This window comes from Diabrotica undecimpunctata, chromosome 9 (assembly GCF_040954645.1).
Source record: "Diabrotica undecimpunctata isolate CICGRU chromosome 9, icDiaUnde3, whole genome shotgun sequence".
Taxonomy (NCBI): domain Eukaryota; kingdom Metazoa; phylum Arthropoda; class Insecta; order Coleoptera; family Chrysomelidae; genus Diabrotica; species Diabrotica undecimpunctata.
The window spans coordinates 53,665,794-53,691,918 of NC_092811.1; the positions used below are offsets into that span (position 1 = coordinate 53,665,794).

Consider the following 26,125-nt stretch of genomic DNA (forward strand, 5'->3'; position numbering starts at 1 on the left):
GGTTATTTCAGTTTTAATGACATAACGCGACACGTCTTGACGTGACGTTTTTCAGTACGCGTAGACAAAGATACACGGAGATGGGCAGATACACTTAGAGACCATCTACGACACGTAGACAGAGGTACTCACGGACGTGCAGAGACACTCGGAGACCATCTAACCTAATACATTTACCATCGTAATGCTGGTCACTCACTTGCGGATATCGAAGAGGCCATGCGACTGACAGGCCCTTAACTGAAGGCCAAAATCGTCACATACACGCAGTTATCGTAAAGGCATCGGCGCGCTCGCTTATCGAAACTGCACGTGTGTGACATGTCATCTGCAGTCCATTAACTTAACTGACATCGTTAGACAAATCCGATTTTTTGAAGAACAGATGGCGAACAAAAGTGCAAATAATCCCGAATTTTTACGTAAATTCATTGATATTTATCAATCACAACCTTGCTATGGAAGGTTAAAGATAAATCTTACGCGAATCGGGATTTAAGAGAGAAATCGTATCAACAATTAATAAACCTATAAAACGGTTAATGTTGAAGCATCTCAGGATACAGTGCGCAGCAAAATAATTTGCGAAAAGCTTTCCGTAAGGAATTAAAAAAAGTTCAAAAGTCTAAAAGAAGTGGTGCATCCACTGACAATATTTATACTCCATGGCTCTGGTATTATGAACTTTTGTTATGTACCGCTAATCAAGAAGATACTCGTGAGACTGTTTCTTCAATTAACAGTAGTGAGGATGAGGTAGAAAATAAAGAAAATGAAAATTTAAGTATTATAATTTTTATATAACACGTTTATGAATATTAGTTATCACTACAAAAACCGATCTTGCCAAGAAACTTTACTTTCACCAACAAACAAGTGTTCATACATTTCACGGACATGTATAAAGCTTTCGCATTGCGTCGTAAAAAATTATGTAGGATACAACAAGCCATAACTACTAGGTCAACCTTTTCCGGTTTCATGTTTGTCTCTGTGTGAAGTATTCTAAAGCGATTCGCCAAAATACCGAACGCGTTTTCTACAACGTTTCGTGCCCGGCTTAACCGATAATTAAAAATATGCCGTTCGTTGTTTAAATTTTTGTTAGGGTATGGTTTTAGTAGGTGTTCATTCAAGGCAAACGCGTCATCGCCTACGAAAACAAAATTTAAATTCGATGTGGTCGAATCACTATTAGGCAAGTGTAAGTCTAATTCAGTTAATTTTTCAAAAAAATCTGTTACTTTCAAAACGCCCCCATCCGATACTCTACCATTGAAGCCACAATTCACATAAATAAATTCATAATCAGCGTTAACTATTAGAACTATGCTGCAATATCCCTTGTAATTATAAAAATAGGAACCGCTGTTCGGTGGTTTGATTATTCGTACATGCTTTCCATCTATTGGTCCCCCACAGTTTGTAAAGTTCCATCTATTTTCAAAATCTTTTCCAATTTGAGCCCATTCTAGTGAAGTTTTCGGAATCTAAAAAAGAAAAGTAATTTTTAACTCTTTGTTTCAGGTCAGTAGTGAGGCGATTCATGTTGAATCTGTTACTAGCCAAGAATCGATTTTGGAACATGCGTCTACTCCAGTATTATCTAGCACTTCATCTAGAAAGCCTACCTACTCCAATAACACTATACGTAAAGGAAAAAAAAACTAAACGAGACGACGTTATTGATGAAGCATACAAAATTTTGACCAAACCTGACGACGAATGTAGCAGTATTGGTATGACGGTCGCATTTAAACTAAGACGAATGAATGAGCGTCAAAGAAATATTTCAGAATATTTAATAAACCAAATTTTATTTGCTGGAGTACAAAATAAGCTAGATGAAGCAACATATAATGCGTATTCTGCGCCTCGTCAATTTGATTCTACTCCCAGTAATATACCAATAAATTATACCAATAATGACGTATCATTTGAAAATAAACAGCCCAATAATAACTTTGACTTATCCAATTATTTACTTGTACCAAATAAAAGTGTAGAATAGAATTGTCTAAAAATGATTTTTTTAAACAATTCTAATTACTTATTTTTTTACCTTTTTGTTATTCGTTTCTAAGAATTATTAATATATCTAAAATATGGCATCAATTTCATATTTACCTTTAAATATTCTTTTTTTAAGGTGGTTTGAGGTGAAATTAAAGTTGTATATTTCATGTCTTCAAAACTGCGACCGGTTGCCAAAAACCCTAATGTTGCAGTTAGTCTTTCTTCCACAGTAAATATACTTCTCATTTTAGTGTTTTGTTTTTTAATAAAAGGTTTCACTACTTTAACTAATGTTTTAAAATATGTTTCATCCATTCTTAAATAGTTTTTATAATCGTCCGTACATGAAAGCTTTAATTCTGTCATAAGTGACATGTGGGATAACCTATTCTTTTTCATCAGCTAGTCTTTAACCCTTTATAGGTCTGTGGTCGATATTTCGACCACTGCTCTTATTAATACTTATGAGCTAGTAATTGACATGAAAAGTTACCGAAGTGCAAATTTAGTGTTTGTAAATGAATTGTACCCAAAATGAACACCACAGAACAAAATACGGCAACGTGGCAGCAATGTGGTCGATTCGCCAACCACAACCCATCATACTCTGTAAGTTACCGTTGAACGTGATCACAGGTTTTTGCCGTTTGTAAAAGTTAGAAAAATAATTTACAAAAGATTTATACATCAAACTCAAGGTAACACATCACAGTATTATGGTCTTTTATTATCTATTCAGATTTTATTGGCGCTAAGATGATATATCTTGATTTACTTAACATAACCTCAAAGTAGCACATGCTGATTTTACAACTGTTCTATTGAAATGTATTTTCACTCTTGTTTATTTTAAATCTATACAATTATATTCTTTTTTTACGTAAATCTGACTTACTTGAATAATATTTCCAAGAATTAAATTGCTGTGCGGTAGATCAAGTAATTAAATTTTTCAAGTATTTGTATACAACAATGTACGTATCTTTTGCAGTAAAATGGAACACCGCAATATACTTGAAAATTTACAAAATATGACTCAGGATGATTTATTTGATTACATAGATGGTATTCCATATCAACAAGCCATAAATTCAGATTTTGAGGGTGATTCTGATGCAGAAGATAATCTTCCTATTTCCAACCGAACGTCGGTTGCATCCAACGCGACTATTACTTCATTGTCTAATGATGACAAGGTTGAATTTCTTGATGTTGATTCAGATGACTCAATGGATGATATAGCTTTCCACCCTCAGGTAAGAACAAATCGCATTTTTGACGACGTCGATACTTCCTCAGGCGAAGACGAAATAGAAGAGAACCAAGAGAACACAGTAAAGTGCGATGATACATATAAATGGAGAAAGAACGCTTCTGATGCACAAAAATATTCGAATGCGCCGTTTACCAGACCATTTGGCCCAGCAAAACCGGTCAATATAAATTCACCATTCGACGTGTTTTCTTTGTTCATGAGCAAAGATATTATAGCTAATATAATTACACAGTCAAATCTCTATGCTCAACAACAAAATCATAATAATCTCGACCTAACTGAGGAAGAACTGAAAGCATTTCTAGGGGTTCTTATAATCATGGGGTTTCATAAATTATCTAGTTTGAGACATTATTGGTCAACTGATATTAACATGCACGTGCCAAGAGTTTCGCAAATTTTTACGCAAAAACGATTCTTAAAAATTTTTCGTTTTCTCCATCTAAACAATAACGAAAACATGGAAAGAAATCAAAATAACCCCAATTTTGACAAACTGTTCAAAGTAAGGCCTTTGATAACAGAACTGCAGCAACGCTTTCAAGAGAACTTTTATACAAGTAGAAATGTTGCGGTAGATGAAAGTATGGTTGCTTTCAAGGGGCGAAGTTCTCTCAAACAATATATGCCGAAAAAGCCCATAAAAAGAGGCTTTAAAGTTGGCTAAAATTTTGGGTCGTTGCATGCTCCGAAACTGGATACGTGCACAAATTTAGCATATATGAAGGCAAATCTCAATCACAACATGCTGAATATGGTTTAGGAGCTAAAACGGTATTAGACATTACCGAGTCTCTTAGAGGCGCAAACTACTGCATTTATTTCGATAATTTTTTCTCGAGTTTTCCTCTTCTTAAGAAAATGTTAACCTATGATTTGTTCTGCTGTGGAACTTTTAGAATAAATCGTAAAGGCTTTCCAACACAAATGAGAAAGGACAAAACAATGAAAATGGGAGAACACGATTATTTCATGTCCAATGATATGTCTGTTGTTAAATGGAAAGATCGGGGGCGCAAATGCGTTTTAGTCGGCAGTACTATGCATAATCCACTTGAGATTACTTCAGTTTTGCGAAGAAAACCGAATGGTGAACAAGAAAGTGTTAAGTGTCCAAAAGCCATAAGTGATTACAATCGCTATATGGATGGAGTCGATCTATTCGATCAACTTCATGCTTATTATCCAATTTCATGGAAATACCGAAGATGGTATATGAAGATTATTTACTATTTGATTGATGCAGCAGTGGTAAATTCATATATAACTTATAAGACTACAATGAAAATGAGGTCCATTAAATCGAAACCAATGAGTCACCTGTATTTTAGAAGTGTATTGGCCAACGAGCTCATAGGTGATTTCTATAACAGAAAGAGACCAGGACCTAAGGTAACAATAGGAAGAAATAAACTGAAGAAAATGGGAGCAACCACTAATTCTGTTAGCGTTGAAAGCACGGTGAGACTAAGCGATGTTGGCAATCACATGCCAGAAAAAGGAACATCAAGACGTCGTGCACTCTGTTCAACGAGAGCAAAGCCAAAACGTTCAAGTATTAAATGCTCAGATTGCCAGGTTGCATTATGTATTCAATGTTTTCCATTATTTCATAATAAAAATGTTTAATTAATGTGTTTTTTTCTGTGGTCGATTATGGAACTACAACTACATTTACCAAAGTCAACATACCTAATCAGGCTGTGGTCGAAATTTCAACCACCTAAAAAAACAACAAGGAGTGAAAATAAAATGAAAATACGAATGAAAGTTCAATAACGGATCATTCCTTATATATAATCTGCAAAGAATTTGTTTATATTACCAAAAAATAATTCTGCCCTATAAAGGGTTAACCCAGTACACTCTTTTCTTTTGCGTTTTAAGCACAATTATTAAAGCACACACCCTTTTTCGCGAGAGAGATATGTTTTCTCTTCGATAACTGCACTGTGTATGGTGAAGAGTTGCGGTTTCATAGAGATTTTTAACTGAAGGAAATGGTCGTCGGATAACGACCTCATCTCGTATGTGTCGGTTTTCGATAACGGCCTTCAGTCGCGGCCTGCATGCCATCGCTTCTTTGATATCCGCAAGTGAGTAGCCAGCATAAGGCACACTTTGACCTTTGACCGTGTTAATGGCGCATGCGTGAAATAATCAATTAGGGTGGGGGAAGCTGTACTGGTAGATAAATTTAACGACTTCCTAAGGACTCTTTTAGTCTAGTGAGACAGTTTTGAGAGTTCAGTTCTTTGTTCTTAAGCATTCAGTTAAAATATGCCTCTTCTTCCTCTTCGCGTGCCATAGCAGAATTATCCGACGTTGGCGATCACCATTGCGAAGACTTCTCGATCTTCCACCATATGGAATAATTCTCCTGCATTTGATATCTGTGTCCATTCACGAATGTTTTTTAACCAAGAAACTTGTTTTCTTCCTACACCTCTATGGCCCCCTATTTTGCCTTTAAGGATCAGTTGTAATATTTTATATCGACTACTCCTTACTATATGTCCCAGATAAGACATTTTTCGATGGTTAACAATCTTTAGCAGTTCTCTATCTTTGTTGACACTCCTTAGTAGTTCTTCATTAGTTTTCTTTGCTATCCAAGGTATCTTTAGCATTCGTCTATGAACCCACATTTCCAATGCTTCAATTTTGTTGATCGATGCTTTTAGCGTCCACACTTCTGCACTATACAAAAGTACGGACCAAACATAGCACTTAACCATTCTCTGTCTTAGTTCCAAACTAGTCATTGCTATTCTACGTTTTATTTCTATGTCTGGATCTAGTTGGTCCGTTATCACAGTTCCCAAATATGTCATTTTGTGAACTTTCTCAACTTGGACTTCGTTAGTAGTTATAAGTAGATCGGGGTAAGGATCAGGACTTCCGATCCTGCTCCTCACCCCATCTACATATACAGGATCAGGACTTCCGGTCCTGATCCTCACCCCCATCTACATATACAGGATTAAGACTTCCGGTCTTGATCCTCACCTTCATCCACTTATACAGGATTAAGGCTTCCAGTCCCGATCCTTACCTCCCCCATTGCTTGCTGAAAGGATTACTGATAAAAAAAGTCCTGCTCCCCTAATGGATCACTGAGAAAAATCTAGGATAGGATAAAAATAAGAAAGGATTATCGGTAAGAACATGTAATAAGAACTTTCAATACTTCCAATAGCACAAAATGTAGCAGTCTCACTCAAAATGGAAATTAGTTTTTCTAGATAAGGAGAGATTTAAAAAAAAACTACCAACTCGAGACGAATCAAACCAATAAAAGTACTAAATGAACTTCCGATCAAAAGAAAAAACACTAAAGATAAAATGTCTTCAACGACAGCACAAAATACGAAATTAGAAAATATTATTTTTCTATTAATGAAAAATATGACTAGTGCCGTGTGGTTTAAATATTCTCCAGAAGAACGTGAAATGTTAAAAGAATTTGTGCCTTGTAAGAAATATTATTTTAAACATGAATGGAGTGATATATGGGGTTGTTTCATGACTTCAAAGTCTTTATTTTGCAATGTTTCATACTATAAGCCTGAGTAGTACTGTATCATAGTTAAAATAAATTAGTTTTCTCAGTTGTGTAGCCAAATTCTTTTTACTTATAAAAAATAAGATAATAAAACTTTAAAAATAATTGAATTCACCTTCAAATTTAAAATTAGATCCCAAACCGACAGAAAAAAATTACATATAAGTTAAGGAGCGTGATTGCATTATCGGCATTGATATTTTTCAAAAATAATCTAGACAATATCTGCCTTTTTTCCTTGAGACCAACCTACAGACATGTATTTTTAAAAAAGTATGTAGGCTTTATATGTTATATAATTAAAATCACCTTGAGATAACTTTTACAAACGCATGTTCTTTCGGAAGCTTTTCAGACGAAAACATCCTTGAGATTATGCCTTTTTTCCTTAAGATAAGTAATACAAATATATATTTTTAGAAAAAGTAAGTGGGATTTTAAATCTTATATAATTAAAAAATCACTGCAGAAAGCCATTGACGAATCAGAGGTTTCCAAAAAGTTGGAGTCAACTAAATATAAACGGCTCTATGAAAAAATGTAAACTATCTATTTAACTCTGTTTATGACAAATTTCTGAAATCATTTACAAAAATAAATCTTTAAAATTTTCAATATGCGACATTCTAAGCAGTTACTCTTGTTCTGAATACAAAAATTACATAAAAAAAAGTTGAGAACTTCTGGAATAGATACAGATTCAATATATTTGAGTGGTATACCTCAAGTATAAATACAAAAGTCTTACTTGACTTTTCATTGTAGTCATAATGAAAACTGTTACAAATACCAAAGTTACTCCCAAACCGCGGGGTGGAAGTAAAGATATAAAAATAATCAGTTATCAAAAGAAATCTGTCGATTCTGATCATGTAGTAAAGTTGCCCAATACTATCAACGAAGAAGAGGATAATCAAAGTTCAACTTCGTTGGTGTTTTTAGACGATCCTGCAACAGTTAAGCCAATTGGATATAGATCATTTACAAGACATGTACCAGCATCATCAACTCCTGCTAACCATATGGAAGAAATTTCTAGTGACGAAGAAATAGATCGCAATATATTGCAAGCAGAAGTTAAAGGTGAGTTTCATCAAAACCCAGAAGGCATCACAGTAAAATCGATGGTCGAGGAAACAGTTGAAAATCTCCCTGAAAATAACGTTGACGGAGAAAATTACATGGAAGCTGGTCATGATGAATTTGTCTTTGATGAAAATGCTCAAGATGTATCTCATATTCAATCTATTGCCGATAACTCCATGTATGAAACATTTAACTATAATGAAGAGATTCGTTTAGAAAATGAGGAACAATTTCAAATGAAGAAGATAGTGGGAAAATTTATTAATGTAAACAAAAAATTTCTTATGACAAAACAGAAAAAAAGCTACGTATAGAAAGGGAGCTGAAACGATGTGTAGAAAAAGAGACAGAACTCCTAGCAAGTATAAATATAATGAAAAAGAAGAAAACACAGCTTCAAACTACATTAGATTCTATAAATAAGAAAATTTTATCAATAACTAAAATTACTAAATATATTTATAATTGTAATATTTAAATCAAATAAAAAAATCTTTATTATTTTTTTTCATTATTATTTCACTAAACAGACATAATAACGTTAGAAATGAATATAAAAGAAGTAGGTTTCCTATTACAAACAAAATGAGAGTATGTATGTTAAGGTAACGTGGGTAATCTACACCGGATAAAATATGATATTTGTGTTGATATAACACATGACAATAACTTAAACATGACTTAAAGCTTGTAAGACAATAATTAGAAAAGTCGATCTCCCTATAGAGAAAAATGAATGATATTTCCATGAATAATAATTTATATCCCAAAAATCTCCTTTTTTTTAACTTTTATTCACACACAGCCGATATAGATAGAAAAATAAAATTTTTTAACAACGTATCATTTCAAATGTACAATTTTAACTGAGGTTGTTATCTATAATCCGGAAATTAAACCTTGATAACAGATAATCGGTATAATATTTGCTAAGTTAACTAATAGACCAGTCAAAAATGATCTGAGATTGTTTATAAATTAACAAAGAAATATATAAATGTATATATATATATATATATATATATATATATATATATATATATATCTAGAAAAGGAGTACGACCGTCAATCCAAAATAAACTAAGGTACACTCGAAGAGTGGTGGGTTTTTCGGTCAAAGTGGAGAAATAAAAGACAAAGAAGGTGGCTACGTCATCTATTTATTGAAGACGTTTCGCGTTCTGCTCAGAAAGCATCATCAGTTCATCTAAAAAGAACAATATGAACCCAAACATCCATAGAGAACTTACAACAAAAGTGTGTTACCTTACAAAGACATGTAGCAGTCAATGATTGGTAATAAATTTGTACAAACTTACATGCGATATAATTTCTAAAGTAAAGGAATGTCTGCGTTCTTCAGTAGCTGGCAGTGGACTGTGTCTTTTACGGTACGCGATGCGACCGGTACGGGGAAAGGGACGCGGAAGAAACGGAGCATCTTTCGCCTTGCTGTCACGTGTTTTAAACAGGCCCGGTTTTGGCACTAACATAGAGTCCCGGCCTTGAAGCACTGTAGGGGTTCGAAAGAAAATAAGCTAGTTCGGCAAAACACAAATTTTGGTCACGGCACGTTTCAATTCACTGGTAGCAGTCTTTAGGGTGACGGCACGAATGACTTGATCATCGCCAATGTGTAGTTTGGAAATTCGTCCTAATTTCCATTTTAGTGGTGGGACTCCATCTTCTTTAATGAGGACCATAGCGCCAACGTTGATTAATTGTGGAAAATTTTTCTTCCATTTGAGACGGGCTTGTAAGGAGGATACATATTCCTTGGACCACCTGGTTCAAAAATGCTGCACCATAGATTGTAGTCGTTGAAACCTTGAAAGTCGGTTTTCAGCCACATCATGTAACTGGCGATCGGGTGGCGCCATCAGGTTGTCTCCAATCAGAAAGTGTGCGGGTGTGAGAGGAGTTAGATCATTGGGATCGTGTGAAAGAGGACAAAGAGGACGGGAATTGAGGCAGGCTTCTATCTGACACAATACTGTATTATATTCTTCAAAAGTTAATGAAGCATTGCCCAGTACCCTTTTTAAATGTTGTTTTGTAGATTTAATTCCAGCCTCCCAAATGCCCCCGAAGTGAGGAGATTTGGGAGGTATAAACTTCCACTGAATACCATCTTGTGATAAACCATTTGCGATGCTATTCGCGTTACAAGAAAGAAATTTGTTTAATTCGTTGTTAGCTCCTACGAATGTAGTCGCATTGTCAGAATGTATTTCATTGCATTTACCACGTCTCGAAGTGAAACGACGTAGACATGCCAGGAAGCACTCAGTTGTGAGATCACTGACTAACTCTAAGTGTACAGCCTTTGTGGCGAAGCACACGAAAAGTGAAATGTAAGCTCTAGTTGTTTTGAAATTTCTACCCTTACGATCACGTAGTAGGAATGGGCCACCATAGTCTAAACCAGTTATCGAGAAAGGCCTAGAAGGAGTGACGCGAGAAGCAGGAAGATTTCCCATGAGGTGTGATTCAGGTTTGGGGTTTACCTTAAAACATTGTATGCATTCGCGAACCACACGTTTCACCAGATTGCGTCCTCCTAGAGGCCAAAATCTCTCTCTCAGAACTGATAAGAGAGCTTGTGGTCCAGTGTGTAAAAGTCTAATATGTTCAGAGCGTGCTATGATAGTTGTAAGGTGACATTTTGAAGGGAGAATAATTGGATGTCTTTTATCCAAATCAAAATTGGAGTGTTGTAGTCGACCTCCAACACGTATTACCTACATTGTGTGTGGTGTCGAAGAAGGGATGTAGGGATAATAATTTACTCCTTCGATTAAGAGGTTTAGAAGAAGATAACTGGTGATATTCTTCAGATAAATGGTAACGCTGTACCGCACGAATCAAAAAGAAAAGCGCTTGATGCTGTTCAACGACCGTTAGAGGACCAAGCTGTCTAGAGGAGATCTCATGAATTCTAAGATTGTTCATATATCTTAAAACATAAGCGAATATACGCTGTAATTTAAAGAATGAAGAATGTTTGTTGATCAACTCAATAATGTAAGTGTCGAATATGTTGACAATGTTGATAAGAGAAAAGTTCGTGTTTCGAACTTCAGGAAGGTTTTCAGTAAGAATCATAGAAGATTGTTGAGTATTGTTAGTTGGCCATTGAGATTCAGTTTGAATCAACCAAGAAGGTCCATGAAACCAAAAATTTGAGGAAGCTAAGTTAGAAGGTGTCATACCACGTGTCAGTAAATCTGCAGGATTGTCCTTAGTATTTACATAACACCATGAAGTGACATTCGACAGTTGCTGAATGGTTGCCACTCTGTTAGCGACAAAGGTCTTCAATATATGTGGGGATGAATTGACCCATGATAGACATATTGTGGAATCAATCCAGTAGTAAATGTTTTGGAAATCAAACTCACAAGAAGAAGTTACTTTGCTAACAAGTTGTGCCAGTAAAACAGCGCCAGAAAGCTCCAATCGTGGAATAGTTAAAGTTTTGAGGGGAGCGACCCGTGTTTTGGCACAGTACAAGTTGGAAGTAAAATTTCCCAATGTATCACAGCAACGTATGTATATTGATGCACCGTAGGCGTGCTGCGAAGCATCGCAGAACCCGTGCAGTTCCACTGAGGTTGGGTTTGGACAAGACACTTGTCGTGGTATTTTAATAGAGTTGAGTAATTGTAATTGAGAATGATATTTAGACCAAGTCGTGTATAAGTCAGCAGGTACAGTTTCATCCCATGATATTTTGAGCTTCCAAAGCTCTTGGAGTATGATTTTAGCAGTGACAGTGACTGGTGATAGAAGTCCAAGAGGGTCGAAAATCTGTGCAGTTGATGACAAGATTTGTCTTTTTGTAATTCTGAAAGGAGGAGTTAATCCACTGATCGAGTATTGTAGGCAATCGACGTTAGGATTCCAAAGTAAACCAAGTGTTTTGGTTTGGTCACCTTCACAAATGTGCAAAGGGGTTTGGTTGGAATTGGACAATGAGGCTGGATCATTTGAGATCCATTTTCTCAATGGAAATCCGTGACGTAGAAGTAGACTAGTGATTTGTTCTTTAATTTGTATGATTTCATTTACAGTTTCTGCACCTGTTAGGAGATCGTCAACATAAAAATCGTGTAAAATGATATTAGAGATTTTAGGAAAACTATTCATGTTTCTATGAGCGACTTCTTGAAGTGATCTAATGGCAAGAAACGAGGCAGAAGCTAATCCGTATGTCACAGTGTTTAAGGTGTATACTAGAATGCTATCATTAGCGTTAAAACGCCATAGAATCTTTTGAAGGTTGCGTTGAGATTCTTGTACCAGTACCTGACGATACATTTTTGCTACGTCCGCGCTCAAGACGTAGTTGTGTTTTCTAAAGCGCAATAATATGTAAAATAAGTTGTCTTGTACGTTTGGACCGACCATCATAAGGTCGTTAAGTGAAACACCGGTCGAACTTTTAGCTGAACCATCAAAAACGACACGAAGTTGTGTAGTAGTAGATTCAGCCTTAAGCACACAATGATGTGGAAGAAAGAAACCGTTTTTGTCATCTTGATCTTCAGCCAAAGACATGTGCCCAAGATCAATGTATTCCTTAATGAATTGATGGTATTGTAACCGCATATCATTGTTTTTAAGCAATTTATGCTCCAATGTAAAAAATCTGTTAGTTGCTGCAGTTCTGGAATCTCCAAGTTCAGAAATTGATTTTTTGAGTGGAATTGTGATGATAAAACGTCCATCTGCGTCTTGAGTTACATTTTCTTTGAAATGTTGTTCACAGTAGTTTTCTTCGTCAGAAAGAAATTCAGTTTTTGGATATTCTTCTATTTCCCAAAATTTGGAAAGTTGTGTATCCAAGTTGTTTGTTACAAAACAGTGTAAACTTGTATATGTGTTGGTTTTGGTGTGTATAGGTCCAGATATTAGCCAACCTAACTTGGTTTTTTGTAGGATGGGTAGATTACGACCCAGTTTAATTTGCCCTATGCTTATTAGATCCCAGAATATATCTGCTCCTATCAGTAAGTCAATAGGAGCAGGTTTGTTAAACTCAGAATCATCCAAAGAAATATTTTCTGGAATGCGTAGTTTGTCAGTACTAATTGGCAAGGAAGGCAAGTTATCTGTAATGCGAGTTAAGACAACACAAGTTATACGTCTTTGAAAATTCTTAATGTTGAATTTGAAAAGTAAAGAAATGGAGTATGTAACCTTAGTTTGCAGTTGATTTATTCCGGATATGGAAGTATCAATTTGAGTTTTAGGCAATTGTAGAATATTGGAAAGTTTCTCAGAAATGAAGTTTATTTGGCTTCCACTATCAAGAAGCACTCTACACTGATGTGGATTGTGGAAGTTGTCAAACACCGTAATACAAGCAGTTGAAAGGAGTGTCTGAGGTGGTGAGGAAATACTACTTGTCAAGCTGACAATCTCATTCGGTGTGCTAGGAATAGATCCAGTGTTGTTTTTTGAAGTGCTCTGTGTAGCTTGGATCTGCTCCTTGTCATTATTCTGAAAGTGAAGTAAAGTGTGGTGTATTTTCCCACATTTTCTGCTACCAGAAGATTTGCAGTTTCGTGTTACATGATTAGTACCTAGGCAGTTGATACATAATCTCAAACGTTTCGCAGTATTTAATTTTTCAAGAGGTGTTAGTTTCAAAAATTTGTCACAGGTGTACAAACTGTGACTTGCATTGCATAAAGTACAATTGGTTGTAGTGGTAGAAACAAATGATCGTGTTTGCCTATGTGGCTGTTTCGATGCAGTGTCGTCCTGATGTTGAGTTATTGAGGATAGAATACGACAGCGCTCTTCCAGGAAAGAAAGTAAATGTTGTAAGGTTGGGATGTTTCTAGCATCAGTGCGCGATTCCCAAGCTCGTTTAGTAGTGTTATCGAATTTATTAGTGACAAGGTATATGATTAAATCATCCCAATGTTCAGTAGGCCGTTGTAGCACTTCTAATGCGTTCAAGTTCTTCTCGATTCCGTCGCGAATTGATGTTAAGCCGTAATAAGATTCTTTTGTTAGAGTGGGTAAATCAAAAAGAGCCTTAATGTGATTTTTAATAAGAAATTGTTTGTCTTCAAATCGATCTTTAAGTAGCTTCCAAGCAATGTCATAATTCGCGTCACACAACTGTTATGATTTGACCTTGTCTGCTGCTTTTCCTTGTAGGAAAAGCCGCAGGTAGTGAAATTTCTGTACTTTAGACATAGACGAATTTTCGTGTATAATGGATGTGAAACTATCTCTAAAGAAAAGCCACTGATCAAAGGACCCGTCAAAAGTAGGAAGGGATAACTGAGGCAAGCGAATGTTTGAGAAGTTACTTTCTGAAGAGCTAGTACTATCATTATTATCAAATTTATTTGTGTTCATGAAGGAATTCGTTAGTTTTTTGGTGGCTGCAATGATTTTGTAATAATCGTTTTCAAATTTCTCTCTCTCGCGAGAATGAGCATCACAATTAGCATCATAGTTCTTATCTTCTGCTTCAATAGTTGATTGAGCTGTGTTGAAATCGTCTAGCAGTGTTTCAGCTTTATTTAATCGCTGTTGTAGTTCGTATAAATCGATTTCATCACATTCCGAATCTTTAGAACTTTAGAATCTTTCCCAACTCAGAATAATATTAAATAATTCAATTAATAACACTGTTCTGCCTAATACTGTACTTGGGAATCCAACTACCCATTACTCATCTTTACCTTATTTTCCTCAAGTTACTGAGAAACTCGTTAAACTGTACAAACATAACAACGTACCGGTTAAAATTGCTCTTAAGAATGCTAAGACTGTCAGGAATTTGTTTTCTAAAACTAAAACACCTCTGTCCCTTCTGGAACAAGTTAATGTAATATATCATATACCTTGTGCTGAGTGTGACTCATGTTACATCGGTCAGACAGGGAGATCACTGAGAGGGCGTCTTACGACACACCGCAGTGATATTAATTTATCTAAGCATACTTGTGCTCTTGCCCAACATGCTATTAACACTAAGCACGAAGTAAACTTTAATGAAGTTAAAATTCTTGGCACTGAACGCAATCTCGTTAAAAGACAGTTTTTCGAAATGTGTTCAATATTAAAACATCCTAATACCCTTAATAAGAGAACCGACATTAGTAATTTGAGTCAAATTTATCATGCATTAATTTTACAGAATTAGGCTTGATATGTTGTTTACTTAAATTTTGTCCCACATTGGGGTTTCGTTATTACATTTTCATATAATAAATTTAAATAAAAATAAAATAAAATAAATTACTCCTTCCTTAACTAAGATTTATCAACTTACATTTTATTAATATTTGTCAATATCACTTTTACATAATTAAGTAATTGTTCTTTTTGATGAACTTGTTTGATAAAATTTAAACTGAAATTGATTCATAGAATCTTTTTCATTACGGTCCTAAATGGTTGAACCTTTGGACTCTGGAAGTTGTATTAATCTTCACCTGTTAGCTGGCTAACTAGTGACGTCATAATATTATAATATATGATATTTTGATTGACTTCGCATGCTTTGTTCTTTGTTGACAGATCAATCACTGTGGGGTAAATGGTGATCTTAACCACCTTTTCCTTTCATTGTTTGGTTTTTTAACGACAAGCTGTCAACCAAATTTATCACATTCTTTGAATATACCGCCTTATTATATAGAGGTTGGTAGGTTGCCTTGCTGTTTATGTCATTTTGACCTCAAGGCCACTTCTATTCACGTTGTTTGCGTGGGTGTTAAACCTGTAAATTCATTTATCGGCGAGACTCAGTAAGCTAAAGACTGGTAACTTCATTTTATCTTATTACTATTAATCTTAAATAACTTATAATGTTACCTAAAGTTAAAATTAAAATCTAATTTATTAAATAAATTTGTTGGAAGTGCATTCTTATGATCTTTCTAGTTCTTTACACTTTAAAATAAACCTTAATGTTTTTTACTTAAGTTTTTATAATAACTTGTTTATACATGTATGTTTATCACATGTTCTTTTGCTGTGCTAATTTTGTTAAATTGCAAACTATACCTAGTTTCAATTAATTGTTTTATACAACGTTAACTCTGAATGTCCAGTTTCGTAAGCTTTTTCATATTTTTAACATCATTGACTGCTACATGTCTTTGTAAGGTAACACACTTTTGTTGTAACTTCTCTATGGATGTTTGGTTTCATATTGTTCTTTTTAGATGAACCGATGATGCTTTCTGAGCAGAAAGCGAAACGTCTTCAATAAATAGATGAAGTAGCCACCTTATTTGTGAATGATGTTTTAATGAGCAATGAGTGTTTTTTAATAATATATATATATATATATATATATATATATATATATATATATATATATATATATAATTGAAAAACAAACAGTTAACGGAAATATAATTCATGAAGATTTTTTGGGTTTCGTACCATTAAATGAATTAAATGCTAAATCAATAGCACTTGAAATTTTAACATTTCTTTCAAAAATTGATTTAAATGTGGAAAAATCGGTGGGGTTGGGATTTGTTGGATGCGCGACTATGGCTGGTCAAGAGGGTGGTGTTCAAAAAATAATTAGAGAAAAACATCCCAAAGCATTATTTTTTCATTGTGCCTCACACAAATTAAATATGGTTGTTAATGATTTAAATACTGTTAGAGAAATTCAGAATTGTGTGGGAATTAGTAAAGATGTCATCAAATTTTTTCGTGATAGTACTTTGAGACGGCGATTAGCACCAAACATGCCTTTGTTATCCGAAACTCGCTGGTCATCAAAATACAAATCTATTCGAATATTTTCAGAAAATTTTATTGAAATCAAAAATGTTTTAGAAACAATAATAGCAGATAACAAATTTAATTGCTCAACAAGAGCACAGCAGCTTTCATGTGCCACATCTGATTCCACTTTTATAATTTCCCTAAATTTGATTTCCAAATATTCTTCTTTCTTAGAACCCATAGTAAACATTTAACAAACTAAATCAATAGATATGCTGGCAGTTAAAAATCATATACAGTTATTTCTTGATATGATAAAAAAAGCACAGACAAGAAGCGGAAATAACTTTTAAAACAATTTTTGAAAAGAGTACAAATGATGCCGAATCTATAAGTATTACCCTTGAAAAACCACGAATCGCTCCTAGAAAGCAAACACAACGGTCAAACCATGCGGTTAATTCAGCTGAAGACTTTTTTAGAGTGTCATTATTTATTCCGTACCTAGATTCTTTAATTAGTTCTCTTGGTGTCAGATTCTCAGAAGACAATAATTCTGGTATGTTATTGTATAACTTGCATCCCAAAAACATAATAAAATTAACTGAAGAAGACCTCGCCAAAATAATAGAAATCATAAATAATTTATACAAAATTACTAATCTAAAAGAACAGGCATCATTGTGGCTCTATTATTGGAAAAATCAAACCAATTTAGATGTAGAAGATATTTCAATGATAGAGCTACTAGACCATTGCTTATTTTACCCAGCTATAGCCCAAGCTATAGAAATTTCTCTGTGCCTTCCTCCCACTACATGCACGATTGAAAGATCATTTTCAACTCTTCGAAGGGTTAAAACCTGGATTAGGTCCACTATAAAAGAACAAAGATTAGATGGACTATGTATGATGAGCGTTCATAGAAATAAAATAGAAAACAATCGAAATAATTTTATTAAAAAAGTAATAGATGAGTTTGGACAAAAGCCCAGAAACCTTCAGTTTTTATTTTCACAAGATACAGAGCACTAGCCTTCAATATCAAGTTTACCTTTTACGTTTTGTTGGGTTTAACATTTTACCATTTTAGATTCTATTGGGAAATTATTCGTTTCAATAAATTATAATACATACAATACTAACTGAAAAAAAATGTTAATTTTTTTATAATAAATTATAACAAATAAATTTTTAATTAAATTTCTTCAATCGTTTCCAACATAGTACACATTTATAATGTCAAATATAAATAAGTTGGCACCCAGCGAAGTATTTGACTATTTATGCAATTTCGGCTAAGCATGGTAGTAGAAGGGTGTACACCCTAACCCTTTCAACGTAGTACAGTTTTGAATATTTGTTTTAATTTCCTAGTAAAAGAAATTTTTCAATTCAGATATTATGTTACTTACATATTATTTAAACTACACTATTGCTTGTGTTGCATTTCGTATCTCAGAGTACCTGCTTTTTTTATTACTATTTTTTAACATCCTTGCTTAAAATTGATTTTTTTATTCCTACATAAAAAATTTTGTATAATAAAATTTGTATGTATAAAGTCATACCATAAAATATGTTGTTAATAATTTTTTGTTTAAGATTACTTTTACTTTTCTGGTATTTCTTTACTGTTTGTAAATCGTGTTTATATTTTTGCATTTTTGCAATCGGCTATTTTAGTTTTTATTAAGTTGTATGAATCAAAATAAAAATTTGAGTTGACTTGCCCCCCCCCCCTGGATTTTGATATATGGGCGCCCATGAGTGCAAGTCCAAGATAAGAAATAATCATTAGATAAGAAAGTCCGTTAATACGAAAATAGAAAAAATCCGTAAGACGTTCACAAACATAAATAGAGCATCCCCAAATCCCCCCTCCACCACTTAAAACTTTATAAGAACATCTAAGCCACTATACAAATCATTTACACTATCTCACTATGTCGTCCTGTGTAGAGCAAAATGTATACCTAGGTGCAAAAAGTTTAGTCTGAACTTTTCAAACGCAAAGTTTATATCAGTGTGCTTAGCGAATGAGTTAAATTTTGCTCCGTGCGTCAAAATACTGGATAATAAAGGATATTATATTTTATTTAGTGAAACAGAATGGAGTGAGTTTTTATCATATCAAGATTTAATCAATAAATTTATAGTGAATGGTGAAAATCAAGACTTAATCGATGTCAAAAATTTTTGGATAAGTTTTGAAAGGTTTCAAGACATTAAGACATTGAAAATATTAAGTGCTCACGCTACTGTATGGTTAGATGGTAATTCCATTTCAGAGCTGTCGAGATTACTTCTAATAATTAACCATAATCTACAATCATTGAAGGAGTAACACTTTTTCGGAACCTTCAAAATAATTCAACTTGGAGTTAAACATGTAGAAGATGTAATTACTGCAGCGCTTTAATTAATTACACACGAATTAATATACAAGTATCCTAATCTACTAAAGAATGAAGAAGGTAACATTTAGGGAAGATTTAAACATAGTCTACTTAATTCACAAGCCAGAAAGAGAATTCAACGTTGAAATGATTAAAAGTATACGATTTCGTCACCGTATTCAAGAAACTGCTAAAGTTATTAATCCTATTTTAGATATAGATTATAGAGTTAAGGTTTATAATAAAACAAACTTAAATAATTAAATTGTGTAGAACCTGATTTCTTCGTTTTCTTAGAACTTACACAATAAGTATGCACTTGATATTATATTTTATTCCGATAATTTTGTTAGGCAAAATAAAAACAGGTTCATAATAGCTATGTTTATCTACGCAATCTCTCACTTGAACATTAACTCTATAACACACAAATTTTTTATACCTGGCCACTCACAAAATAAAGGGGATAGTATGCATGCTCTAATAGAGAAGGAGATTAAAAAGTTTAGAAAATCAGGTCCTATATTTTCCCCAGATCAATACGCGTGCATAATTAGGAATTCAAAAAAGAAAGGTACGGCGTATAAACTAAAGGAATTATGTCACACTGAAATTTACGATCTTAAAGCTTTAACAGCGGAACTATTTGTCAACCTACATATAATGTAAAACTGAATAATATCAAAATGGATAAGTTGGAAAAAAATCAGCCTGGGATTTATTTTTATAAAACCTCCAATGAACAATCCGATTACAATGAGGTACAAATTATAAAATCAAGAAAATAAATTAATGTTAATAAAATCGAGCTCAAGAAAGCATTTTCTGTAAAACCTGGTATAACCGATGCAAAAAAAGGGATTGTTATCATTAATTGAAAAAAAAAAAACATTGCGTACACCTTTATTATACTAATTTTTACAAAAACCTCTGAACTATTTTTATGTTAATGAAAAATTCATTTTGTTTCGAGCGTTATTCTGTTTATTTGTATGAATAGTTAGTTGTAAGTAAATTATGTAGTATAATATTAAAATAAATATTTTGTTGATCTAAAACTATATTTTTTTGCTTTTATGGTTTAATGTCAGAAGATTCCATAAATTGTCCTCGATGCAACCACAAATTAAAAAAAAAGGACCGTTGTGTTATGGGAAAGGCAGTTACATCTTTCAAACTCTCCCTAGCTTTTATTTTCTATAACATATGTATATACATCATCTTAAAGTATTTATAAAATCTTAACTACAAAATGAAAATGGTAACTTGACACTCTGTAATTTAAATAAAATAAATATTTTTATTTCAAATAAAACTTAAACTGACTCTCCTGAAAAATATTCTTTTTTGAGATGTAACCCTCTTCCTCCAGATGAACGAATATATTTCCTAGGTAATGGATTATAGTCATCCCAGTAATTTGCACGCGTCTGGTTAGCAGTATTTTCAAATCGATTTTCAGAATCATTTTTAATCTGTCCTTTTATATCATCCACTTCAATGTTGTCTAATATAGATTGTTTTATTTCACTTGTTTCAAAGTCAGTTTCCTCATCACCATCATCATTTTTAATGTACCTTAAAGGTTCATAGTTTTTTGTTTCATTTTCTGGACTTGAATTCTTACTCAACTTGGTCTCAATATTTTTCAAGTGCTTTATAATTGGATTAAATAAATCTTCTTGAATTATTTGTCCTCGTTTTAGTTGTCTCAATTTACTTTGGATGTTTTTTCGTTTAGTTATAAGTTGTCTCTTCAAATCCTTATTTATTGTAGGTATCATCCAAACAGCTTTGGATCAGCTCTTGAACAGGTCTTGAACAGGTCTCGAACAGGTCTTGAACAGGTCTCGAACCGGTCTAGATATATTTGTTCAATATTAGAACAGTTATGAAATTATTTATTGTGTACAAGGTGTTAAATAAGAATAACGTACAAAAAAGTATATATTTTTATTAAAAAAACACACAATTATTTATACAAATGAATACATATTTAATGTGCTGTTTGATTCTTGAGATTCCATGAGAACGATGATGATTAGGAACACAGGTAAAATTTAGTTTATGTTGAGGTTTAACCGTTTCATTTTTATAAAGATATTCTATAACATTTATGTCATTGTTGCTCAGTTCTCGAGGAACATGATCTAGATAGAATTTATTCATTATCGGATTGTAGTTGCGGTTATCAGTTAGCCCCAAATATTGTCCAATGCGGTGAGTTAAAACCAATTGCAAATTAAAACCTGGTACAACATTTCTGATTTTTTGATTGAATCTGATTTTTTAACATAGGGCCTATTGTATGGGCTACTTCATTTCTAATATTTTGAATATCAAAAAATAACTTACAATCCTCAATCGGTAAACATAAACCTATTATTCTATGTGCATGCGTATCAAATAAAATTGATAACTTTTGGTACCTATTCTGTTGCACAATTCACTTCTTTAAACCTAATTCCACTTACATTACTCTATGTATTGATAGCTTCGTGGACTATTCCAGTAATCGAAAAGGTTGCATGCAAAGTACACCATGTAATTGGTTCATTATTAATAATAAATGGGTCTCTAAAAAACGGTATACGTAAAACACACATTTATCAATGTTGTAACGAAATATTTTGCCTACCATAGGGTATTACTAATAGGGGTAGAAGATTGAGGATAGAAATTACTGGGGACGAAGATAAGGTAAGCAAAATAAACGCTACTTGTGCGAACGGCACTCAGGGTTTGTTAGGAGAGCTGGGGTCGTGGATAAAAAAAATATCAAGGGGTTTGGATTGGGGCAACTACAAAAATAAAACAAAGAGTCATAAATCTCTTGGGACAAGTAAAACAAAAAGAAACAGGAAACCCCTCTAGTAATTTATAAAGAGCGTCATTTCGAGGTGCCTAATTATAACTATTACAACAACTATTTGTAACTAGGAAAATAATTATTAGAAATGCAAAAACATATCTTTTTCAAATAAAACTCAAAAAGGGTTAGTTAAAAAAGAATAAACAAAATGTTAAGAAAACAAAATTTAACATTGATTGTGTCTTGCCACAAACAGTTACACAAAATAGATAATATAAAATACTATATTAATAGTTACAAATTCAAAAAAAAATACAGAAAAAACTTACAACTTACACTTAGTTTTACAACTAAGTGAGCCTTACTGGTATAAGGGATACTGTGTTTATTTTGACAAATTTATTGAAAGGTTTATTAGAGAGGAACATTTTTGGTTGCGGAACTTTCAGGGTTGATAGAAAATATTATCCAAAAACAATACTGAAAACAGACAAGATGATAAAGGTAGGGAATTTAGATTGTGCGTAATCAGGAAAACTATCGATCAGATGCTATTGCTGAATATAATTTATATATGGGAGGAGTCAATAACTTTGACCAATACCACTCTACATATTCAATTTCTTGGAAATTACAAAAATGTGGGTAAAACTATTCTATTATTTAGTTGATTGTTGCATTGTAAATTCTTATATTTTATATAAAGGGTCAGTTCCTGCAAAAGACAAATCTATCTCACCCTTAAAATTTCGAACAATTTTCGCTGATAAGCTAATTGCACACTATAATAGTCGAAAAAGAAGGGGCCCAGCTGCGACAGCAATTAAAAAAATTGGAGGAAGAGGTGTCTACATAGAAACTAATATTAGAAAAACAAATTTGGAAGATTACTTGCCAGTAAAAGGAACATGTCGACGTTGTGCATGTTGTAACACTGCAAAGAAAGCGAAAAGAAGTCAAATTGTTTGCCGTAGATGTAAAGTGGATCTTTGTTTAGAATGCTTTGCACCGTTTCATGAAACATAAGGAAATGTTTGATATACTGATTTTTTAAGAAATAAATACTTTTGTTCATTACTTTTTGTTCTTATTTTGAAAAACAGAAGTGGTCGATATTTTGACTAGGATTCAAGCATAGAGTATATTGTGCTTGACGTGCGCTGGTCGAAAACTCGACCACCCCCTCTATCTCAAAGTTCAAACTTAAAATATTTTTTAACCCTTTCGCTGTGGACGACGCACATGTGCGGCGTAGCGAAGTTGAGCCATATGCGGACGACGCACATGTGCGGCGTCGGTACACTTAAATTATAATCATATTTTCTGAAAGTAGCATAGCATATCTATACCCGAGAGCCAACAGGAGTTAAGTCCAATATTTTTAAGATATACATTTTTGACTTAAGCGACACAGCTTTACCAGGTCTATGTAATGGTAATAGAATTTATGTCCTTAATACTGTGTAAATCTCATTTTTAAATATTGAAATGGTTTAAGTACGTTGCATTTGTAACGTACAATGAGTTATGTGACTTAAATCAATATTATATTTACATTTAACAGCATCATAATAGTTCCTTAACCTTAAGTCCCACTTAACTCATTGTGACATTATAATTAGTGACTTAACCCCTCAGTGTCAGTCAGTGTTTTGAAATCTGTTGTATGACGTGTGTTGATATAGTAATAATTTGCAAGGTTGAACTTAATTATAATAACAAGATGAATAGTAGAACATTAAAAATAATGAACATGTTACCTGTGACATTGGTAGGAGAAAATGAGAAAGCTCAAGAAGAAACTTTATCTACTCCAGGTAAGATAACCTCACTTTCTGATCATGTGTTATTGTAAAATATTTAATATTATTTTATTTAAACGAAAACAGTCAATAATTTGTTTTGTATGATGGATAATTAACCAAATGTGTTTTCCAGATCTGTGTCCGGGAATTGACATTAATTCTGAAGTTCCACAAAATACAGAATATGAACCTACTACCTTAGTTACTGAGACAGAGACTCAAATTCACGTAAACGCAGCTAATCATTTACTATCTGCAGGTAATAAAATACATTTTCCTTATGCATTTTAGTATTAATAATTTAGGAAAAATAAATCTGATATTTAGAAAAAACTAAATTATATAAAATAATACCTACAGAAGCAGAATTCAATGGGTTTTAAATTCAATGAGTACCTATTTCTCACGAAACAAATTTTTGAATAATCCATTCTTGTAATGATTTACTGTGTTTATGCAACTAAAGAAAGTTACAAAATAAAGCCTAATTAGGTTTTTTTTGTTTTTAAATTTATCATTTTTTATGAAAAATAATCATTGCGATAGCAAAAATTCATTGAGTCTTTCTTTTGTGGACACCAGGTATTTTAAATATCAATCTAATTTTTTTTATAATTTTCAGTAACACAGTCATCTCTTCTAAATAATTACCGTATTAAATCATTAACTTGTGGATCTTGTCTATTGTAATTTATCTTTTACAGAGTGCAGTTTAATACCACTGGAGGCTGAACAGATAGGCAACATTGTATTTGAAATAAACGACGAAGTGATGATACCCTCAGAAAATTCCAATACCTATTTACAAAATTACAACCTTGCTGTAATTGACAACTTTTGTGAAAACGGTGATGAAAATCTTCAGGACCTTTCCGTTGTCACTGGTGACGATTGTGTTTTGTTAACAAACTCGACCAATGGCATTAACCTGAAAGACAATAATAATCCAAATTGTTTCCAACCCGATAAGACACAACGTAATGATTACGTTGTCGATGTCGATGAACCAATCACTAGCGATGACGAGAATATAGATCCAAATTTCACAGGAACCATTTCAGAGACTACTTATTCTGACACATCTTATGAGAGTAACGAATTACCTACTAATACTAGTAATACTGCAGCTGATGAGTTAACACAATTACAAGATAATCCACCAGATTCAAAGCAAAATAAAGGGAGGAAACGTATACGAAATGCAGCTCAATGGAAATGTAATATTAGGAAACGAGCAAGGACATCGGGTGAAGAGTATCTATCAAGTAGAAAGACAGTTGTTCGCGCAAGGAGACTGAAGAGTCCTTGTAAAACAACTTGTAAGCTCAAATGCTTTGAAATATTTTCTCATGAAGATCGTGAGAGTATAATTAAGCATTTTTGGAACGACGATATAGATTATGACAGAAAGAGGCAATTTGTAGCTTCAAATGTGGAGCAGATTCCCATTCAGCGTGTCAGAAGTAGAAGTGGAGCACGAGAGGGAAAAAGAAAAGTTAGCCATATTTACACACTTAGCACAAAGAATGGTGCAAAGAAAAGAGTATGCAAGACATTTTTTCTTAGAACCTTGGATATTTCACAAAACTTTGTCGACATAGCTGTAAGAAAAATAGCAGGTGGTGGCATAATTAGGGGTGATTTGCGAAGAGGACATGCACCTCCAAATAAAATCTCAAGTGATGTGAGAGAAGGAATAAAATTACACATTAATAATTTTCCGACTTTGACTCCCATTATAGTAGGGAGAAAACAGCTAAAAAGTATTTAGAGTCGGATTTAAATATATCTAAAATGCATCGTCTCTATGTTGAAGAATGTAAAGAAAAAAGAATTCCAACAAACAAAATTGGAAAACTGTGGTTGTATCGTGACATATTTAACACGGAATTTAATATTTCCTTTAGACAGCCATCTAATGATACATGTGACACTTGTGATGCTTTTATTATAAAGCTTAAAGATGCATTGAACATTGAAGATCGTGCCAGTATACAAACGGAGTATGATAATCACTTGGAAGATGCAAAAAACAGATACCAGCTGAAAAGGATGGATAAAGAAGACTCAAAACTAGGAACCAATAAGAAAATAATTATGATTGATTTGGAAAAGTGCCGACCGACACCACTTTTGAAAAACTCGCAAAGTTTTTATTCGCTTAAATTGTGGACTTTCAATTTAACGATCCATGATGCCACAATAAATAAAACTCATTGTATGATGTGGGACGAAACAATATCAGGAAGAGGAGGAAATGAAATTGCATCAACGTTAATTAAGGGGGTGCAACTGAAAGGAATAGATGAAAGAGTAGAAGAGCTGACTATCTGGTCTGATAACTGTCCGTCTCAAAATCGTAATTTAATGATGGTGATGTGCTACTTTTACATATTCAGCATATGTCCTACACTTAAAGTGATTAACCACAAGTTTTTATTGAGAGGA

The 26,125-nt window shown here is 33.4% G+C and overlaps 1 protein-coding gene across 1 annotated transcript; it reads right to left on the bottom strand.

Moving 5' to 3' along the window:
• Positions 1-9,481: 9,481 nt before the first annotated feature.
• LOC140450770 (uncharacterized) lies at positions 9,482-20,844 on the bottom strand. The gene is made up of 5 exons (XM_072544442.1): positions 20,387-20,844; positions 14,148-14,544; positions 10,689-14,045; positions 9,771-10,450; positions 9,482-9,728 (listed from the first exon to the last, which is right to left on the bottom strand). Exons 1-5 carry the CDS (start codon positions 20,842-20,844, stop codon positions 9,482-9,484), a joined length of 5,139 nt encoding a protein of 1,712 aa, XP_072400543.1.
• Positions 20,845-26,125: the final 5,281 nt, after the last annotated feature.

Bases quoted from the DNA above. Each gene is read 5' to 3' on its own strand.
- LOC140450770 (XM_072544442.1), bottom strand. From the start codon at position 20,844: ATGATACCTACAATAAATAAGGATTTGAAGAGACAACTTATAACTAAA. The intron at 14,545-20,386 runs GTCAGTTTAAGT...AAGATTCTAAAG, and splicing joins AAAGAATATTTTTCAGGAGA to TTCTAAAGATTCGGAATGTG. The intron at 14,046-14,147 runs GTACAGAAATTT...ATTGCTTGGAAG, and splicing joins AAAATTCGTCTATGTCTAAA to CTACTTAAAGATCGATTTGA.